Consider the following 21,793-nt stretch of genomic DNA (forward strand, 5'->3'; position numbering starts at 1 on the left):
TACCTCTGCGTTTCATGTCCCCGGTACGGACTGCAATACCAGAACCACTCTCATATCTGTCTAAGAGGCTGCTAACTTTGGAATAGCAGACAAGTGTCCTGTCCGTGCATAGTAGTCCGTACTCAGACCTGGGAACCGGCCATAGAGACAGGAAGAGTTGTCATAAGGGCAGAAGTCTTGTTACTTAAAGGGGGTTGTCCATTACTATTACTCGAGCGAGTCTCTCGCATCACTACCCGGCACTCGGGACCGGAGCATGCGGCATGTATTTCTGTGTAGCTGTACGCTCCGGTCCCAAGTGCCAAGTAGTGATGTGAGAGACTCATGGGAGTTTCTCGCTTCACACTCGCAAGTGTGACCCCGGCCTTATACTGATGATCTTCCTCTGGGGAAGATTGGTGGGCTTCGGACACCTGGCACCCCCACTGATCAGCTGTCCTCACACCTCTGTGCACGGTTTGGTGGATGCAGCCAGGTAGTGCAGCTCCTGTAGAAGTCAATAAGAGCTGATGGACAGTACCTGCCACAAAGTATGAAGCGGTGCTGTTCTGTGCACCGATTACATCCAGCAGCAGCCACACGTGTTACAGGTGATCCGTAGCCGTACTCCCATCATCTTATCCATGACATTCGTTAAATCTCTTTTATAAATTTTACTTTGGAAATTGACATGTAGCGAAGATTTTAAAAGCTGCATGATGTCAGTTTTTTGCCAATCAGACAAATCTGTAACAAAATCCACTTGTGACAAATTTGGCTTTCACTAGAAAATTGCAGCTAATGTGCAGAAAATACCCCCCGAGTGAAAGAGGCCTATGTGATCACAGACATGTATGCTGTGTATACCTGGCGGTGATCACTGCCCTTATCTCAATGAGCCAGCCGCTCCAGGCTATCAGTCCACACTCCGTGTCACTGCGCTGCATGGCGTCACGTGGTTTAATAGACAATGTGCAGTTAAGAGACCGTATTAAATACACATAAGAACACCAGCATTTCTAGTTCGTAAAGCGTTAAATGTCTTTGTTAAAAGTCTGTGTTCTTCCTTAAATTACGTTCCTTCCTCTGCCTTTACGGAGATTTCACAGCGTACAATGGGGGGGGGGAGCACAGAGAGTCGGCCGAGGCACAGTCCAGGAAACAGATTGTTAATCCTCCATCTCACGTCAGGTATTTAAAGACCAGAAACATGAGCACGCAGGTCAGCAGCATCCCTCCAATCATGATGACCTTGTCCTGGAACGCTCGCTTCTCTATCAGACGCATAACCGTGTTGGACAGGCCGAGCATGTTTGCAACGTCCAGGATCTTCTTCTGGGTTCCCTAGGGAAAGGCAACACAAAAAATAGGGGAAGGAAAGTGAGGAGTGAAACGGGGGAAGATATGGAGTTACTCTGGAGCGAGATCATACATGATAAGAGGTGACAGGACACAGAGAAGAGATCACAGAAATATAGTCATCAGAATCTGAAATCTAAGCAACAATGCCCATCACTCCTATTCCCCAATGGCAAGAAGAGTCATCTAGCCAAAAATGGATGTTATTTTAGTAGGGGCACCACTTAGCTCCAGAGGTGACAAAAGACTGGGCAGGTTAAAGAGGATGCACAGGAACAGATAAGCATAGCTGCTTTCTTCTAGAAACAGCACCACACCTGTCTACAGGTGGTGTGTGGTATTGCAGCTCAACCCCATTCACTTCAATTGAGTTGCAATGCCAAAAACAGCCAGCAGTCATGGCTTTCTGATATAGAGCTCCAAATACTGGTAAACCGCTAAATGATAAAATTCTAATGGGAAGAGAACCAATCTTTGCAGTGGAGTGGGTCCGGGATTGGAGCAGTGGAAGTGGCTGATGCTGCCTTGGCATATGTCAGCCCCTTGGAAGGCACGGTGCACGAGGCCAGTAATTATTATTAGGACTATATCTATTTGGCATGAATGATATCTGCCAAGGGTCCAAAGAGCGGCTCACCAGCAGCAAACCTTAGCATCCAATATGGAAGTGAAGAGCTGCTGGAAAACCCCTTCAAGATTAATACGGGTGACATGCACTAATTGGGAACCAACTCCCAGGAGTACAGTTACGTAAAGATTCACAGGACTCTGATCTGGCAGCCACATCAGTAGTCAGCGGCCACCAGATCAGAGCCCTGCGACCCTCCTCCTACCTGCCGCTATTGCCAACACCTCCTCTGATTAGTAGGCCCAGCGAGACATCTACGTTGCGACTGACACCATGACAGACCTACTAATCAAAAGAGAAAAGGGGGATGGTGGCAGATAGGGGGTCCACAGGGCATCTAGGGCAGTCTCTATGCTCACTGATACAATGCAGTTTATCTCCCAGTTTATGACAGCGGGATGTTCAAAACAAGAGGTTGAAAGACAATTCCTGCAATTGTTAAAGGTTACCTGTCAGCAGGTTTTGCTATGTAATCTATGAGCAGCATAATATAAGGGCTGAGACCCTGATTCCAGCGCGGCCTCACTTACTGTTCTGCTTTTTGAAATTTCAATAAAATCATTGTTTTATCAGCAGGAGGTTGTCACTAGAGGATTAGTTGTCTGTTGCCATGTAGTCCTACTGTATCACCCCGCCCCTACCACTTATTCTCAGTTTTCTGCCCATGCACAGTGTACATAGAAAGCTGTCAATCAGTGGTGTGGGCGAAGTTATACATGGTGCAGCATTCAGAGAACTGCTAGATCTGCAGAAGAGATAACAGTGATTTTATCAAAATGACAGCATGCAGACCAGTGACTTTGCTGGAAATGGGTCTCTGCCCCTATATCACTCAGCTCTTGGATTACATAACAAAAACCTGCTGACGTATTCTCCTTAATCTCAAAAGGCAATGAAGCCATGTGGCAGGAGAACACACAGAACTGTCCGCTGTAGCCATAAGCAAGACACTAAAACCTAAAAGATATAAAACAAAATAGGGAAAGAGCTTATTTTTATGGGACAGCTTTGAAGGATCATGGTTACGTAAACTACCTTTTGCTACCCACCAAAAGATGTGATTTCTTACTGGAGTAGTGTCTTTTTGATGAATACAACAGTTACATTAATGGACAGACCAGGACTTAATAAAAAGGTTCAACTTATTTGCACTTGTTTAGTCGACCGTGTGCAGTATTACCACTCAGCCCTACTTAAGTGGGCAGAAACTGCAATACCAAATACAACCATTGGACTGGAGTGGCGCTGTTTCTGTGGAAAACAAAGCAAGTAGCTTTTTCTAACTCTGAGCAGTCTCAGGATCATCACTGACACCAAACATGGAGCAGACCATACAGAGCAGCGTGTGCGTGGTTTACAGCTCACTGTCATTAATCTTTCCTGTCCCTACTGATTCCCCACCTTTAAGGTCTTCCTTTGGTCCCTCAGCCCTTCCAGTATTGTGGTCCCACTCCCCAGAAGGTCGTCTATCCCTTGGTGAGCATTACGGACGGACGAATTAAATTGAAGGGTCTCATCAATGTGTATTGAGGTTTCTGAATCCTGTGTGAGAAATTGGGAAGGGGGTGACCCCAGTGGTTATGTGTTATTAAAAAGGAACAAAAATCTTTGTAATTACCATTAAAACAAGCCGTCACCACGTCCCGGAGTATAAACATCATAAAAAAGAAGATCTAATTCTCAATAGTTTTCCATACACGTTCCAAATTATGTCTGCTGTCCACCTGAATGTGATGTGGAATGTAGTTTGGAAATTAAAGGGGCTGTCGTCTTCTTTATAAAAAATATATATATATCTATATCTATCTCATGTTTCATACACCCCATAATGGAGCTGTAGTGGGTCGCCTATTTGGGATCCCCATCTAAAAGGCTACTAAGAGCGTCTCCTGCTCTAGAAGACTAGATATGTCCGAGTAATGCGCTGACGGCCAACCGATTGAGCAGAGAGTGGTCTACTGCTTAAAGTGGCGCTGCAGGAAAATGTAACACTTGCTTTAGGTTCTCCAAGAGTATATTGCATTCTGTTTGGGGATCAGAACAACAGAAACATTTGTTCTTAAAGTCCCTTCTAGGAAATAAAGGGCCCGATACACATTAGGTAGCAGTCAGCTGAACGGCTGTTTGGCCAACGGCTCTCCCTTCTGACTCGGCCAAATGCTCTTGTGTTCTCTATGAGAGAGCAGCAGTGTATTGCGAAGGAGAACAAGATGATCGGCTGTCAGAAGCTAACCATGCCGATCCTGTAGGACAGAGGTGTCAAACTGCATTCCTCGAGGGCCGCCAACAGGTCATGTTTTCAGGATTTCCTTAGCATTCCACAAGGTGCTGGAATCATTCTGTGCAGGTGATTAAATTATCACCTGTGCAACACAAGGAAATCCTGAAAACATGACCTGTTGGCGGCCCTCGAGGAATGCAGTTTGACACCTCTGCTTTAGGAGGTTCCCATACACATTAGACTGTCGGCTGACCCCATCAATATTGGCGGGTTTGGGTGACTTTAGTCTATTGTGTATGGAGGCCTTAAGAATGATCAATTCTTGTTTACCTTTAGTTGGTCTACAAAATCTGCAGCTCTGAAAGTCCTTACTAAAATTCTGATTCTTTATCAACAAGCTCTCAGCCATTGTTCTGGTGGATTATGCTAACTGTGACAGTGTGAGATCTCGAGTGTCATCTCAAGGTCTCACACTTTCACAGCGAGAAGAGACGCAGAGGCTTGTGGGATCCAACTCAACTTTTGCTAGAAAGCGTGGACCTTTGCAACCACTTTTGCTCATAGGTAAGGTTTAGAAAAATCAGCAGCCTCAGGCAGCCCACTCTTTTCTTAAATCACTTAAATCACAGCATTTTTTTTCCATTTATTTCAGCGCTGGAGTGGTGCTACAGATCTCAGTACCTTAGTGCAGTGTTCCCCCAACTCCAGTCCTCAAGGCCCACCAACAGAACGTGTTTTCAGGATATCCTTGCCTGAGTGATAATTGCATCACCTGCACAGGCATTAATTCCATCACCTGGGCAATACTAAGGAAATCCTGAAAACATGACCTATTGGTGGGCCTCGAGGACTGAAGTTGGGGGAACACGGCCTTAGATAATCAGCACCCGCCGTCTTCAGCTTTTCTCCTGCCGCCACCTTGTAACCACAACTTCTGATTAACTGGAATTCAGAGGTGACGGTCACAAGCTCTCAATGGAAGTCTCTAAGAGACACAAAGAAGTTCTCAAATACGTGCATTGAAATGTGACTGCCAGCTTGCTCCAGGAAACATGGCGTGATCCGGCAGGTCACGAACTGGTCACAACCTGACCACAGCGGCGTGGATAAAAGGTGAAGAAGGCAGCTGGTAAGTATGAGAGTAGGGGCAGGGAACTTACATTACTACCACATCGGCACTTCAAGAAAAAAACCCTACAGCGCAGGAGTGGTGCTTTAAATAAAAACAGAAACCCAAGACTAGTAATAGGTGCTCTTTAAATTATTTTGTAAGCCCTCAATCTGCAGTTGTGATTGATGAAAACCTTCAACACCCGCTGGCTTGAACTTTTATAGACATATTTAATACGTTTAAAGGATTGCACAGGATTAAGAAAACATGGCTGCTTTCTTCCACAAATACCTGTCTATAGGCTGTGCCTGCTATGGCAGCTCAGCTGTTTTGAAATGAGTGATACTGCAATATCACAGCCAACCTGTGAACACATGTGGCACTGTTGTTGGGAAAAAAAAAAAAAGCAGCCATATCTTTATTATATTGTATAACCCCTTTAAGAAAGCTAAAAGTGGATACATTGTATGAAAGTCTTCGGAGGGATCGGCAGAGCATCTAATGTATAAGGTTATGTGCCTACTGAGTCTAATGGCAACAGCATTCATGGATACCATGGGGCTAAATGTCAGTGGGGATGTAAACTCACATTGGTGGTGTAAGAGCGCGTCATCAGCTCCTCTCGCTCTTTGTCTTGCTGCTCTCGGGTGTAACGCCGATGCTGAAAATTTCGTAGTCCTGTTTGTAAGTGCTGCACGTCATATTTCAGCTGGTCCACTCTCCTGTCGAAAGTAAAGTAGTAAAGTATGAGCCATTTATTCTACCGTGAGCCCTTCAGCCAATCAGTGGCTGATTCACTCACGTCCTTCGCGAGAATCTGAGAGCAGCCCCAGCTCTCAATGTTTCCAGGCATCAGTTTCATCCGAAGTAAGCGGACGCTGATTGGCTGCAGGGCTCACGTGACAAAACGTCAAGCGAGTATCGGGAGGGCTAGAACCGTTATTCCTAAAGCTGCGACTGCACCAAGTCCCAGGAGAGCCAATGCCACCATCGCTGGAACAGGACCAAAGGGAAGTACAGGCTGTGGGTATTTTAGAATGAGGACTATAGCAATTGACAATGTGTTGTCCATGTTTTCTAATCCTGCCCAATCCCTTTAAGTATTTTGGCTGCTGTGCTGTTTCTGTGAATGCAAATTATTTATGAGGATTCTGAAGAGAGCAGCGTGCCTTCATGTAGGTCAATGGGACGCCCTTTAGAAACCAAAGGCGATCTTTACCGCCCCCGCAGGTAAAAGCTCTCACTGCATACACGGACACCAAACCTGTCACCGTCCGTCATCTAGGCAGCTGACCTTTTTGGGTTACATCCAATATTCGCCTTTGGTACAGGGAGGGTTAACAGAGGTATATACCTGCTCAATATGGAAACTAGAATCACGATCAGAAAACCGTCCACAGGAAACCTGTTCTGTGCCCTTTCTCTGACCTGCTTCAATTAAAAGCTTCCCAAGAACGCCCTGGGGTGTGTGTGGAATCCGAGGAGGGGGGTCTGCATGCCAGCCTCACAACTATTTCACTTCTTACCCCCCCCCCCTCCCTTTTTTTTTTTTCTTTTTAGTAAATTATTATTCGGAAGCATTTTCTACCTTTTTGAAGTTTAGGTTATACAGGAGATAGGATCTGGGATTTTTTTTTCTTATTTGAAACCATAAAAAAAAAAAATAATTAGAATGATTGAAGCAACGATGTGTAAAGAAATGATTCAAGTTTCCGCTTCAAGATGGGAAATTTAAGTTTTTAAACAGTTTCATTTTTTGATAAGCCGGTGAAAGTGGTTATCAGTTAAACTATGGCTGATCAGAGAGTCACAGGTATTGGCCCAGGTTACACATTATCCATACACAGCAGACAACTTGCAACTTGGTCTCCGTAATGGTGCGAAGCTGCAGTACCAGATGTGACCTGTGGACTGGAGTGGCAGCGTTTCTGGGAGCAAATGTACGACTGCTGCAGCCAGAAAAATGTACACAATAGAAACTAATGAGATCCACTCTTCTGTACTTTCTGACAGCATCATTGTAACATGACGAATAGGCTTGTTTCTGTCATGTCTGATGGCTGACTTCACATGTCTGCTTGGATTGGTCTACAACACATGATGTCTAAAGTTAAAAAGGAGCATTCCCATCTCCAAGATCCTATCCCAATATGTAGCAGGTGTAATAATATTAATATTAGCAAATACCTCCAATTAGAAATGTAGTGTAGTTCTTCTGATTCACTATGTCACTTACCTCATGTGCAGGGCATTGCAGTAACTTTGGTATCCATGGTTACGATCACTAACAGCTGTCACTATTCATGACTGTAACCATGGGTACCTAAGCTGTTGCAATGGTCTGCACATGGGGTAAGTGATATAGCTTATCAGAAGAACTATACTACATTTCTAATTGGAGGTATTCACTAATATTATCATTACACCTACTACATATTGAGATAGGAATAGCCCTTTACGCCTTCTAAGGATCTAAGAACCAATATGTTCCTAACCTAAAACCATTATATTCACATGCAAAATTTCTGGGACTGGAAAATAGTATCAGTCTTCAGAATAGTGCTTGTTTGTTTTGTTTTTTTTCCTCTTTTTGTCAAAAAGTTGTGCAACTCCTATTAACAGGCTATGTTCACATGTAGCTTTTTTTTTTTACATTTTTTTGCTGCAGAACAGAAGCTTCTCTGCTGTAGGATACGATATTGTAAATCTCATTACACGCTTGTTTATTTTCCTGTCTGAATTTGAGAACTCTGATTCTTTCAGCATTTTTCATCTATAGAACACAATGAGGAACTGCTAAAATGCAGCAAACAGGTTTTTCTGCGCTTTTGCTGAATTAAACTAACATCATTTAGCATACACTGTAGAAAGAAGGCAGCAAAAAAGCAGTGGTTTTACTGCCAAGAGAGAAGTTTTTGGTTGCAGAAATAAAAAAAGGAACCAAAAGGTCTGTAAACAAAAACAAAAAAAATAAAGACGTGTGAACATGCAGATAAGATTATAACAGGGATGATGAGTGCTAGCCATGAAAAGCAAGAGTATTTAATGTCGGATCACTCTTTCCTGAGCGACGCGGCCCCTCAGTAAGGTTTCTCAATAGATTACACAGTGGATACCCCGATTACTCACAGTTTGGCATTCTGCCGTTTGGTAGGCGGCTCTTTGCTAGACAAGATCTCCAGACGCTCCAGGTTACTAAAGATCTGGTCTATTCTGGCTTGGATCTCGTTTTCTAGGACTAATAAAGAACAAGTCAGCATAAATATGGTCAGAGCCCGGCGGAAGTCTAATACTTACAGGTACAAGTGATTCCCAAACGTACAGATTGAGTGGGATTTATTTAATGCTCCATGTGAAAGTCTTAAATCTACACTAATAGACAATCCCACGTCACAAACGAAGAGAAGAAATGATAAGATCTTCATAAGTATATTCTATAGGTGACTGACGCTCGTTTGGTCGGTACACATGCACGCTCACCGCTATTCTGCCTTCTCTATACACACACGCATGCCGCTATTCTGCCTTCTCCATACACACGCTCACCGCTATTCTGCCTTCTCTATACACACACGCACGCCGCTATTCTGCCTTCCCTATACACACACGCTCACCGCTATTCGGCCTTCTCCATACACACGCTCACCGCTATTCTGCCTTCTCCATACACACACGCACGCTCACCGCTATTCTGCCTTCTCCATACACACGCTCACTGCTATTCTGCCTTCTCCATACACACGCTCACCGCTATTCTGCCTTCTCCATACACACACGCACGCTCACCGCTATTCTGCCTTCTCCATACACACGCTCACTGCTATTCTGCCTTCTCCATACGCACGTTCAACGCTATTCTGCCTTCTCCATACACACACGCACGTTCACCGCTATTCTGCCTTCTCCATACACACACGCACGTTCACAGCTATTCTGACTTCGCCATACACACACACGCACGTTCACAGCTATTCTGACTTCTCCATACACACACACACGCACGTTCACCGCTATTCTGCCTTCTCCATACACACACGTTCACCGCTATTCTGCCTTCTCCATACACACACGTTCACCGCTATTCTGCTTTCTCCATACACACACGCACGTTCACCGCTATTCTGCCTTCTCCATACACACACGCACGTTCACCACTATTCTGCCTTCTCCATACACACACACGCACGTTCACAGCTATTCTGACTTCTCCATACACACACGCACGTTCACCGCTATTCTGCCTTCTCCATACACACACGTTCACCGCTATTCTGCCTTCTCCATACACACACGTTCACCGCTATTCTGCTTTCTCCATACACACACGCATGTTCACCGCTATTCTGCCTTCTCCATACACACACGTACGTTCACCGCTATTCTGCCTACTCTATACACACACTCACCGCTATTTAGCCTTCTTTATACACATGCAGGCTCACCGCTATTCTGCCTTCTCTATACACACACACGCTCACCGCTATCCTGACTTCTCTATACACACACACGCTCACCGCTATCCTGACTTCTCTATACACACACACGCTCACCGCTATCCTGACTTCTTTATACACACACACGCTCACCGCTATCCTGACTTCTCTATACACACACACGCTCACCGCTATCCTGACTTCTCTATACACACACACGCTCACCGCTATCCTGACTTCTCTATACACACACACGCTCACCGCTATCCTGACTTCTCTATACACACACACGCTCACCGCTATCCTGACTTCTCTATACACACACACGCTCACCGCTATCCTGACTTCTCTATACACACACACGCTCACCGCTATCCTGACTTCTCTATACACACACACGCTCACCGCTATCCTGACTTCTCTATACACACACACGCTCACCGCTATCCTGACTTCTCTATACACACACACGCTCACCGCTATCCTGACTTCTCTATACACACACACGCTCACCGCTATCCTGACTTCTCTATACACATGCACGCTCACCGCTTTTCTGCCTTCTCTATAACGTGTGTGTCAGTAGGGTCTACCTAGCTTTTTCTCCTGTTCCTAACAGAACAGAAACACCAATGTCCACCCAGCCTTACTACTGGATAGTAATACTTACGATGTACAGATTGTTTGTCACACGAATCCAGCCGTCCCATCTGACTCTGAACTTCATGGACATGTCTAAAGAAAAGAATACGAGTAAATCATTAAAATAAGTTTTTCATGTAATTTTTTTTTTTTACTATTTTCAAGACCACTGCTGGCTGTTAGTGAATGGAAATATTAATATCTGTTAATATCCAGAGGCTTAGTAGATGGACCAACCTAATTCTTTGCAGCTGCGAGCTTGCTACAGTTGTTTCCAGGTAATCCTGGATAAACTAGAACAGCAGTGCAAATATGATAACGGATCATAGAACTCTATGGGGTAATATTGTATCACAAGTTCATACAAATTATGGCATGTTCCATCACATATCGAGTTATGGAGATGCCATGAGGCAGGACTGCTCCAGGGATGAATTTCTACCACAGCTCTTGGTATTTGTTGATCGGCTGCAGTGGTGACATCAAGACACCCTGCTATAGTTAAGTGCTGAATACATGATGTCATCACTGAGACTGAGGTCAGAGCAGATCTGGTACTAAGAAAGCAATGGGCGAGTAAGGACCAATTGTAATTTTTATGCTGAAAAATTGTGCGTCAGAAAAACGTATTGTGGTCACAGAACTGTTAAATGCAGCAGATTTTCTAACCCTAACCTAGACAAACGTAAGAAGAAGAAAAAAAAAAAAAGAATTCTTGGATAACCCCTTAATGTGGCCACATTGTAGTAGAATCGTGTATGATCACTCCACAACGGTTCCAACTTTGATTTGACAATTGCATGAAAAGACCTGCAAAATAATCTGGGATTAGGGAAAAACAATTTGCCCATAGTGCCTCGCTTGGAGGGTGAGATTTAAAGGGGTTGTCCATCTTGGAGGACATTTTGGGGTTTTTGCTAAAATGCCTGCAATTGGGGCCGAAAATCAGTTTTACAATTGGTTTCCATTAAAAACATTGCACAGTTTGTCCTCTCTAGCCTCAGTTTTGCTTGCACCACTTATTGCTGGCTGCATAATGAGTTGGCTGAGAATCTGTCAGTGAGTTCGTTCTGACAGGAGAGTTTGTGACTCTTTATTTGTTTTTTTCTTTAGCTACTCAGAAATGAAATCTTAATTTTAATTAAATCCAATTGCAAAAATTATGTTTAATCCCAAATGCATTTATTTAAGTAATTAAATGAATAATTACATTAAAATTAAGTAATTATATTTTATTTTATAAACTTTCCCCCCAAAAAAATGGACAACCCCCTTTAACCTTAGTAAGTATACGGAAAGTCCACATACCGAGGCCAAAATAAGCGGCCTTATCCTAAATCGTCCTTCGGTAACAAAAAAAACGATATATTACCTATTAGAGGCATTTTATACAATATTAATGGTCAGATGACGTGTAACTGATAGTAATAAGCACAACAGTAGCATATTACATAACCATCCGTAATAACACACCGTGCCGACAGCCGTGTGTCCTGTGGAGCCATGGCCGCTGTGTCTCCCTGCACCTGACACTAACACTCACTTGTTACTTTGGTGGTAAAGAGCCTCCATGGCTCAGGATCCTGCCTGTCGCCAACCTGCGCTCGGCAATCGATTATGTATTGATCGGCAATCAGCTGCCTACGCTCCCAGGCTGACGCCACTATTCCCGGCACACGTCATCACTTCCGGGTTCCATCAGGCCCCTGACGTCTCCCTCCAGGCTGTTTATCTCAATGCCTGCTGCAAGGGTTTGAACCGCTCGGCGAAAATTAACGTGGTTTTATGTACGTTTAGGATTATTGTTCTATGTTATTGTTGACTATTTTTTTCAAACCTAATTATTGGGAGGGAAGGAAAAAGATGTGACTGGGTTTATTTAGCCACAGGCAGTAGGAAGGCAACGTTGGGTCTGTTGGCATGGTAACAAGGTGGCCGGCTTGCTTTTTTATTGAAGCTGTAGGCTAAATAAAATAAGGGCAGGTTAGAGACCGACTGTCTAGTGTGAAGCTATAAGTACTTGTGTGTATAATATATATATCGTTATAGGTACGCATACATACATATTCATAGGTGAAAGCCCCACTCCAGTGGGATTTTATTTCAGTCCTGGAGTGGCGCCACTAATGTAATATCCCTGCGCCTAATATTATACTTACCAGCCGCTTTCTATCCAGTCACGAGCCGCCATAATGTGACCGCATCACCGGAAGTCTGAGGTAACAGTTGCAAGCTCTCAGTGTAAGTCTATGAGGGTCTCGTTCTGGCCTTGTGAGTTGTGACCACCGGATCGCCCAGAAAACACTGGAGTGATCCAGCAGGTCACAACCTGCAGAAAACAACCGGAGCGACGCTGATAAGTATAAGACTAGGGGCAAGGAACTTACACCACTCCAGCACTGCCATAAGAAAATGCTTGAGTGGTGCCTTACTGGGGATCTATCAGTAGGACCAACCCTTCTAAATATATGGGCATGTAGGTCATAGGAAGCTGAATAAAAGGAAAATATTCTCGAGTAGTCCATGCTTTTCTTAATATGTGAATGAGCTGTTAAGATCTATTGGCGGGCATAGATCTCCCTGAGAATCTGTGTCCAGAGCTTTTTTTAAATGATAGGGGTGTTACCAGTGTGAGACTTGTAGATAAGGAAAGTAGACTGTCAGTCATGACATGTCTCACACTGGTAAAGCCCCTTTTTATTTAAAAGAGATCTCCAAGGGAATCTGCCTTCACAGCTTATGTCCAGCCTGTAGATCTTAACAGCGTATTTATATATTACATAGTTACATAGTTACATAGTTATTAAGGTTGAAGGAAGACTGTAAGTCCATCTAGTTCAACCCATAGCCTAACCTAACATGCCCTAACATGTTGATCCAGGGGAAGGCAAAAAAACCCCATGTGGCAAAGAGTAACTCCACCATGGGGAAAAAAATTCCTTCCCGACTCCACATACGGCAATCAGACTAGTTCCCTGGATCAACGCCTTATCAAGGAATCTAGTGTATATACCCTGTAACATTATACTTTTCCAGAAAGGTATCCAGTCCCCTCTTAAATTTAATTAATGAATCACTCATTACAACATCATACGGCAGAGAGTTCCATAGTCTCACTGCTCTTACAGTAAAGAATCCGCGTCTGTTATTATGCTTAAACCTTCTTTCCTCCAGACGTAGAGGATGCCCCCTTGTCCCTGTCTCAGGTCTATGATTAAAAAGATCACCAGAAAGGTCTTTGTACTGTCCCCTCATATATTTATACATTAAAATAAGATCACCCCTTAGTCTTCGTTTTTCCAAACTAAATAGCCCCAAGTGTAATAACCTATCTTGGTATTGCAGACCCCCCAGTCCTCTAATAACCTTGGTCGCTCTTCTCTGCACCCGCTCCAGTTCAGCTATGTCTTTCTTATACACCGGAGACCAGAACTGTGCACAGTATTCTAAGTGTGGTCGAACTAGTGACTTGTATAGAGGTAAAATTATGTTCTCCTCATGAGCATCTATGCCTCTTTTAATACATCCCATTATTTTATTTGCCTTTGTAGCAGCTGCCTGACACTGGCCACTGAATATGAGTTTGTCATCCACCCATACACCCAGGTCTTTTTCATTGACGGTTTTGCCCAGAGTTTTAGAATTAAGCACATAGTTATACATCTTATTACTTCTACCCAAGTGCATGACCTTACATTTATCTCCATTAAAGCTCATTTGCCATTTATCAGCCCAAGCTTCTAGTTTACATAAATCATCCTGTAATATAAAATTGTCCTCCCCTGTATTGATTACCCTGCAGAGTTTAGTGTCATCTGCAAATATTGAAATTCTACTCTGAATGCCCCCTACAAGGTCATTAATAAATATGTTAAAAAGAAGAGGGCCCAATACTGACCCCTGTGGTACCCCACTGCTAACCGTGACCCAGTCCGAGTGTGCTCCATTAATAACCACCCTTTGTTTCCTATCCCTGAGCCAGCTCTCAACCCACTTACACATATTTTCCCCTATCCCCATTACTCTCATTTTATGTAACAACCTTTTGTGTGGCACCGTATCAAAAGCTTTGGAAAAGTCCATATATACTACGTCCACTGGGTTCCCTTGGTCCAGTCCGGAACTTACCTCTTCATAGAAGCTGATCAAATTAGTCTGACATGAACGGTCCCTAGTAAACCCGTGCTGATACTGGGTCATGAGGTTATTCCTCTTCAGATACTCCAGCATAGCATCCCTTAGAATGCCCTCCAGGATTTTACCCACAGTAGAGGTTAAGCTTACTGGCCTATAATTACCGAGTTCAGTTTTTGCCCCTTTTTTGAATATTGGCACCACATTTGCTATACGCCAGTCCTGTGGTACAGACCCTGTTATTATGGAGTCTTTAAAGATTAAAAATAATGGTCTATCAATGACTGTACTTAATTCCTGCAGTACTCGGGGGTGTATCCCATCCGGGCCCGGAGATTTATCAATTTTAGTTATTTTTAGACGCCGCTGTACTTCCTGCTGGGTTAAGCAGGTGACATTTAATGGGGAATTTTTATCACTAGTCATTTTGTCTGCCATGGGATTTTCTTTTGTAAATACTGATGAAAAAAAGTCATTTAGCATATTGGCTTTTTCCTCATCCTCATCCACCATTTCACCCAGACTATTTTTAAGGGGGCCAACACTGTCATTTTTTAGTTTCTTACTATTTATATAGTTAAAGAATATTTTGGGATTATTTTTACTCTCTCTGGCAATGAGTCTCTCTGTCTCAATCTTTGCTGCCTTGATTTGCTTTTTACAGAATTTATTTAATTTTCTGTATTTATTTAATGCCTCCTCACTACCTACTTCCTTTAATTCTCTAAATGCTTTCTTTTTGTCCCTTATTGCGCCCCTTACAGCTCTATTTAGCCATATTGGTTTCCTCCTATTTCTAGTATGTTTATTCCCATACGGTATATACTGTGCACAGGTCCTATCCAGGATGCTAATAAATGTCTCCCATTTTCTTTGTGTATTTTTGTGTCTCAGGATATTGTCCCAGTTAATTGCACCAAGATCCTCTCTCATCCGTTGGAAATTTGCCCTCCTGAAGTTTAGTGTCCTTGTCACCCCCCTACTACCCATCTTATTAAAGGTTACATGAAAACTTATTATTTTGTGATCACTATTCCCCAAGTGACCCCCAACCCTTATATTTGATATGCGGTCTGGCCTGTTGGTTAATATTAGGTCTAGCAGTGCCCCCCTCCTTGTTGGGTCCTGAACCAGTTGTGAAAGGTAATTGTCTCTCATAGTTGTCAAAAACCGATTACCTTTGCTGGAACTGCAGGTTTCTGTTCCCCAATCTATTTCAGGGTAGTTGAAGTCCCCCATAATAATGACTTCTCCTTGAGTCGCAGCTTCATCTATTTGCTTTACGAGGATATTCTCCATTGCTTCCATTAGTTTTGGAGATTTATAACAAACCCCTATCAGTAATTTATTATTTTTTCCCCCTCCCCTTATCTCCACCCACAGGGACTCTACATTTTCATTAAATTCACCTATATTATCACACAGGATGGGTTTTAAGGAAGATTTTACATATAGACACACCCCTCCCCCTCGCTTATCTGTACGGTCATTTCTGAACAGGCTATAGCCCTGCAAGTTAACAACCCAGTCATGGCTCTCATCCAGCCACGTCTCAGATATCCCCACCATGTCATAATTATGCTCCAACAACATTAGTTCTAATTCATCCATTTTGTTGGCGAGGCTTCTGGCATTAGTATACATGCACTTGATGTTACTCTCTGTACCTCTATTCTTTCTTAAATTACTAACTGTTCTAACCCCACCCCCCATGCCACCGCCACCCCCAACTTCCTTATTTGTGCCCAGGTCTCTATCTGCACTATCTTCCCCTCCTATAAAATGAATACCCTCCCCCCAATCCCTAGTTTAAACACTCCTCCAACCTTCTAACCATTTTCTCCCCCAGCACAGCTGCACCTTCCCCATTGAGGTGCAGCCCGTCCCTAGCGTAGAGCCTGTAGCCAACTGAGAAGTCGGCCCAGTTCTGCAGGAACCCAAACCCCTCCTTCCTACACCAATTCTTGAGCCACTTATTAACCTCCCTAATCTCCCGTTGCCTCTCTGGCGTGGCACGTGGTACAGGCAGTATTTCGGAAAATACCACGTTGGAGGTCCTTGCTTTCAGCTTGCAGCCTAATTCCCTGAAATCATCTTTAAGGACCTTCCACCTACCTCTAACTTTGTCATTTGTGCCAATGTGCACCATGACCGCTGGGTCCTCACCAGCCCCTCCCAGTAATCTGTCCACCCGATCAGCGATGTGTCGGACTCGAGCGCCAGGTAGGCAGCACACCGTCCGACGATCCCTGTCTTTGTGACAGATTGCCCTATCTGTTCCCCTAATAATTGAGTCCCCCACTACCAGCACCTGTCTGGCCTGCCCTGCTCTCCTATTTCCCCCCTTACTGGAGCAGTCACTCCTCCGGCTTTCAGAGGACATGCCTGGCTGCAGCAGTACTACCCCTGTACTGGCACCCCCCTCATCTGCCAACTTAGCAAACTTATTGGGGTGTGCCAGATCAGGACTAGCCTCCCTGGCACTCTTCCCTCTACCCCGCCTTCTATCTGTCACCCAGCTAACTGCCACACTGTCCTGCAGCTCCATCCTACCATCCCCCTCCTCATCTATCCCATTGAGCGTCTGCTCTGTGAGCAGAAGACTCCTCTCCATATTGTCTATGGATCTCAGTGTTGCCAGCTGCACATTTAGATCCAGTATCTGGGTTTCCAAATGCACAATGTGCTCACATCTCGCACAGCAGTATGCACCCTCGACCGGCTGGTCAAGGACTGCATACATGTGGCAAGATGTACACTGGATGGCATTAACAATTGTGGAGCACATTTCCTAATGGGGATTGCAGCACACAGAAACGTTAATTAAAAATAAATACAAAGTATTAATTAAACCCAAAAAAAAAAAAAACAGAAGCAATTCCTCCCTTGGAAACTCCCTGATTCCAAAGTCACTGAATCACAAGTCACACACTTACCGCCGTTCACACTGACGCTCAGGTCACACTCAGCTCGCTCACACTCGCTGTGCTGAAGATTTATAGATTTTTTTTTTTTTCTCTCTATCTCCCCTCAACAGCAATCCACCTTGCTGTTCAGATGCACTTCCAAAAAGGACTTGAGCCTCAAACAGCTGCCCCTTATATCCCCTTAATTATGAGCCCCCACCCTAAGTTAACTCCTTATGAATATAGCTACTCCCAATTCAGCAACTCACTCCAATTCACACAGGTAAGAGAAGCATGGATTTCCCTGGAATAAGATATCAGATCACAGATATCCAGGTATCATTTTATTCAGCTTCTTATAACCTACATGTCCATATAGACAGCTCATGGGGGATGATGCTAAACATTCCCTTAAACCCCTTTACGACCTATGACGTACCTATACTTCATAGGTCATCTCCTTCCCTTTGTGCTGAGGCCACATCTTTTCAGGCACATAACAGCTGATCTTATCCACCCAAATTTGTTAACATATTAAATGCTGCTGTCAATCTCTGGCAGCGGCATTTAATATGATTGTGCCTGAAGCGCTTCACAAACCACGCCCATTGGCACCCCTATTACATGGTCACGGGGGGCCCCGTGCGGGTCATTGCAGACATGCTATGAACACCTTCCCGTGGCCGGTTTTCTTAGATGATGATTTTTGCTACCCATAGCAGGGCTGATTTTGATCTGAGTCACTAATGCAAGTCAATAGGTCTGTGAAAAAAATCTTACATCACTTGGTGCCCTGACCGATAGGAGAAGCTTGAAAAACTCCATCAGTTTTTGATAAGTGAGAAAAATTGAAGGTCAAAACTGACGCACTGACCAAACTGATGAAAATCAGATCCAAATCATTGATGAAATTAAGATCGTTTTGCGTACAAAAAAAATCACTGACGTTTGATTGAGCCCTGTGGGCGGATTCAGGCATCCATGTATCATGGTCCAATGACATATAGTGACACAGAGTCTTACTACTTGAACCAAACTCGACATACTCAGTGACATATATGAGGCTGTCAAGTCCAGGTGAGGAGACCTGCAGTAAGTCCATGCATCACTGTACATCCTCGGATCGTGAGGCAATTCAGCAGAAGATCCCTCAATGCAGTGCCCATAGAAGGGAGGAAGAGATATGGATTTTAAATTTAAATTAAAGGATTAATTCACGGAAAAAACTGGCGTTGTCTCCTGCGCAATTTTCTCCGCCAGAGAGGGAAAGCCAGTGACTGAGGGCAGATATAAATAGCCTAGAGAGGGACCATTGTTATTGCCCCCCCCCCCCCGACTAAAAACATCTGCCCCCAGCCACCCCAGAAAAGGCGCATTCCGGCACTTAGCCTCTCTCTTCCCACTGACTGTAGCGGTGGCATATGGGGTAATAAGGGGTTAAAGTCACCTTGCTATTGTAAGGTGACATTAAGCCTGGTTAATAATGGAGAGGTGTCAATAAGACACCTATCCATTATTAATCCAATAGTATGAATGGGTTTAAAAAATACACACACATTAAGAATAAAGTCTTTTAATGAAATAAAAAAACAGGTTTAACATCTTTATTACATTCTCAATCCAAGAGAAGCCCTCGTTCTTCTGTAAAAAAAAAATCCAAATTAAAAAAGCAACAATATTGTCACGAATCCCAACGGATATGTCAAGGATCCCACCAATATGTCATGGTTCATGGGGAGGATACCATTATCATCCCACCACTCACACCAATTTGGCATGAACCGGGGTTGTTTGGTTGCCCCTGGTTCTTTCTGAAGGGGATTTATCTATATCCCACTTCTGGCTTGGAACTTGCAGCTCTCTGGGGTCCCCCTTACCCTCAGGTCAGTCAGGGTACTGCACCTAGGGTAGTTAGTCGTCAGAAAGGCTGCCTGCTATGTACTGCGTTTTGGGCACACTGCAGCGAGGGCAATATAACGACTCCCACTCAGATGGGAACAATATCAACGCCGCCGTCGCTACAAAGCCTCCCAACCACAAAGGTCAAATTCTTCTGCCACCAGCTCCGATTTTCCAAGTATTAACGGGCCCGGAGCCAACCCAAATCAGCGTAATTCACTTCAGAGGACGCGACAGTTCGTTATAGAGCATGGAGAAACAAGCTAGTAGTTTTATATTTTACTCCAAAAAAAGTATACAGTGTTTACAAAGTATAAAAAGATATTATAAAGAAGACAAATCATATGTACAATACAATTACAAATAAAATGGGATTAAAGTTTAAAAACACTTACATAGCGTTCAGATCATTTCATCTCCTGGTTGCCCATGTGCTCAGGAGACACATCAAGATGCATATCACATCTGTATAGCAGCTAGATCCCGGACAAGAAGACCTGTGAAGACTGCTCACTTCACTACTTATTTCCTAGCCTAAAACCCAGGCACTCCCCCTGTGGTGACATCACTTAGAGGCTGAAACCTCCCCTTTACTTAGAATTATGAAAGCTATTTTTACGTCTAGTTCGCTGTATGAATCTCGTATACGAAAGACACGATCAGAATGTGCAGCATATCATGGGGATTCTTTTAAATGTAAACACGGAGTAATTATATGACCCGCAGAAGGAGAAATCCACTCTTTGCACTCGTCGCTTTTAGCTGCTATCGATGGACATCCGGAATATATAATTCTTATATCTCTAGCCCGGATTGGTGCCAATATGTATCCATTTAATAGAAAAATAGAAGCTCATGGTTTCTACACTCTTTACGTTTAGCTTCAGAGTGGCAACAAAGACATTCCTGGGGAGGGGGAAACGAGTGGCTTGAATTCCACTGTGCTGCAGGCAGAGAAAAGAAGGGGGGTCGGAATGTCCCACAGCGTGTGTCTGTTCTCTGCTCTTGGATGTAGCAGAGTTCAGTGTGCGCAATAATGGACACTCAAATACCTCATGTTCCTGACAAATATCCCATACCTGTCCTCTCTACAGTTAAGTCCCATGCTGCAATCCATTTCAAGGGGTTAAATAGTTTATAACCCGGAGCGGTGCTAATGCTACCGGCCGGGCTGTAAACCACGGAGGAATGAATGAAAAGCTGCCTGCACAGTCTCCCCGCTTGACCGGACATGAACTCATTAGCGTGGGAAAGTTTCGGAGCATTTTCCCACACTGTCAAGTTGAAGTCAGGCGGGGCAGACAACCGCTGACGTCACTGAGCATGTGCAGACTCACAGCCTGATGTGAGGTGATCTTGACAGCATGAGAAAATGGTCAGAAGCTTTCCCACGCTAATGAGTAAAAAGTGGAAAAACAGCTTCTAACAGAAATGGCATATCTAAAGATTCATCAAATTTATTAGCAATGTGCGTCACTTTAATAAATTTTCTACAAATAATGGCAATGCAGTTACAAGAAAAGTTGACTTTAGAAAGTTCCCAAATTATAACTCTCCTCCCGCCTCCCCAAAGTATATTCCAAAGCATCAGAACTTTTCATTATGTGATGTTTAATCTTTTTGAGATAACAATGGTGGCAGTGATGGAGCCTCATTCTCTTTTTCATTCACTGCACCCACAAACAATATATTAAATGTCCAATTATCAGGTATGTTGGATTATCAGATTGCCATTGCAAATAATATAAAATGTACTAATATAGGTAGATTACCTCTGAGAAGACATAAAATATGAAATAGGTAAATTATACTACTGTGTGGCTGCAATTTTCTGCTGATTTTGTATGAGTCTAGGTAATACTGAAGTTCTTTGCTGGAATCAATTGCTAGGATTACTGGATTACCAGATTAAGGAGATGTTCACATGTTCAGTATTTGGTCAGTATTTTATCTCCGTATGTGTAAGCCAAAACCAGAAGTGGAACGATCAGAGGAAAGTATCATAGAAACACGCCACCACTTCTGTATTTATCACCCACTCCACATTTTGATTTACAAATATTTTAACTTGGGCTACATTGTGATGTGTCGCAATGCCACATTGCATCTAATGAATTCCTATGGTGATGCACTGCAACCTACCGTAACTGCGACACAGTTATGTTTCCAAATGTATTTGATGTTTGGCTGCAAGATGCAAACTGCTTACCTGCTATCAAAGACGGACATTAATGCAAGTTTAATGCAACTACAACTTGTCCGCCATGTGCCTGTTTTTTCCTTCAAAATTGAAGTTCTAAAATATTTGCTTGACTGCAAGTTGTAAGACAAGTTGTACCAATGTTTTGGTTAACTGACTTTTTTCACCCTGTAGCACTGGCCTAAAGGATTTTTCTCATCCTGTATTCAGGAGGACACTACTCCTTTCCTCCAGCAGGGGCATAACTACAATAGGTCCAGGGATTGAAATCGCACCCGGGC

At 43.6% G+C, this 21,793-nt stretch overlaps 1 protein-coding gene across 4 annotated transcripts; it reads right to left on the reverse strand.

The window, feature by feature from the left end:
* Nucleotides 1–912: 912 nt before the first annotated feature.
* On the reverse strand, nt 913–12,078 carry GOSR2 (golgi SNAP receptor complex member 2). Of its 4 annotated transcripts, none has more exons than XM_077252696.1 (6): nt 11,917–12,078; nt 10,402–10,466; nt 8,428–8,536; nt 5,888–6,020; nt 3,368–3,508; nt 913–1,323 (listed from the first exon to the last, which is right to left on the reverse strand). In XM_077252696.1, exons 1-6 carry the CDS (start codon nt 11,943–11,945, stop codon nt 1,162–1,164), a joined length of 639 nt encoding a protein of 212 aa, XP_077108811.1. In that variant the 5' UTR covers nt 11,946–12,078; the 3' UTR covers nt 913–1,161. The 4 variants fall into 4 exon arrangements, with proteins under 4 accessions (XP_077108811.1, XP_077108810.1, XP_077108814.1 ...); XM_077252695.1 differs by having other exon boundaries at nt 11,847–11,960; XM_077252699.1 differs by lacking the exon at nt 3,368–3,508.
* Between the last annotated feature and the right edge of the window lie 9,715 nt (nt 12,079–21,793).

Source organism: Ranitomeya variabilis, chromosome 4, assembly GCF_051348905.1.
Source record: "Ranitomeya variabilis isolate aRanVar5 chromosome 4, aRanVar5.hap1, whole genome shotgun sequence".
NCBI classification, from domain to species: Eukaryota; Metazoa; Chordata; class Amphibia; order Anura; family Dendrobatidae; genus Ranitomeya; species Ranitomeya variabilis.

What these genes read in the sequence shown, in the direction of transcription:
- GOSR2 (XM_077252695.1), bottom strand. Translation starts at nt 11,878, where the DNA reads ATGGCTCCACAGGACACACGGCTGTCGGCACG. An exon ending in GACACACGGCTGTCGGCACG is followed by an intron (nt 10,467 to 11,846) that starts GTGTGTTATTAC and finishes TCTTTTCTTTAG; the next exon opens with ACATGTCCATGAAGTTCAGA. An exon ending in CGCGCTCTTACACCACCAAT is followed by an intron (nt 3,509 to 5,887) that starts GTGAGTTTACAT and finishes TTTCTCACACAG; the next exon opens with GATTCAGAAACCTCAATACA.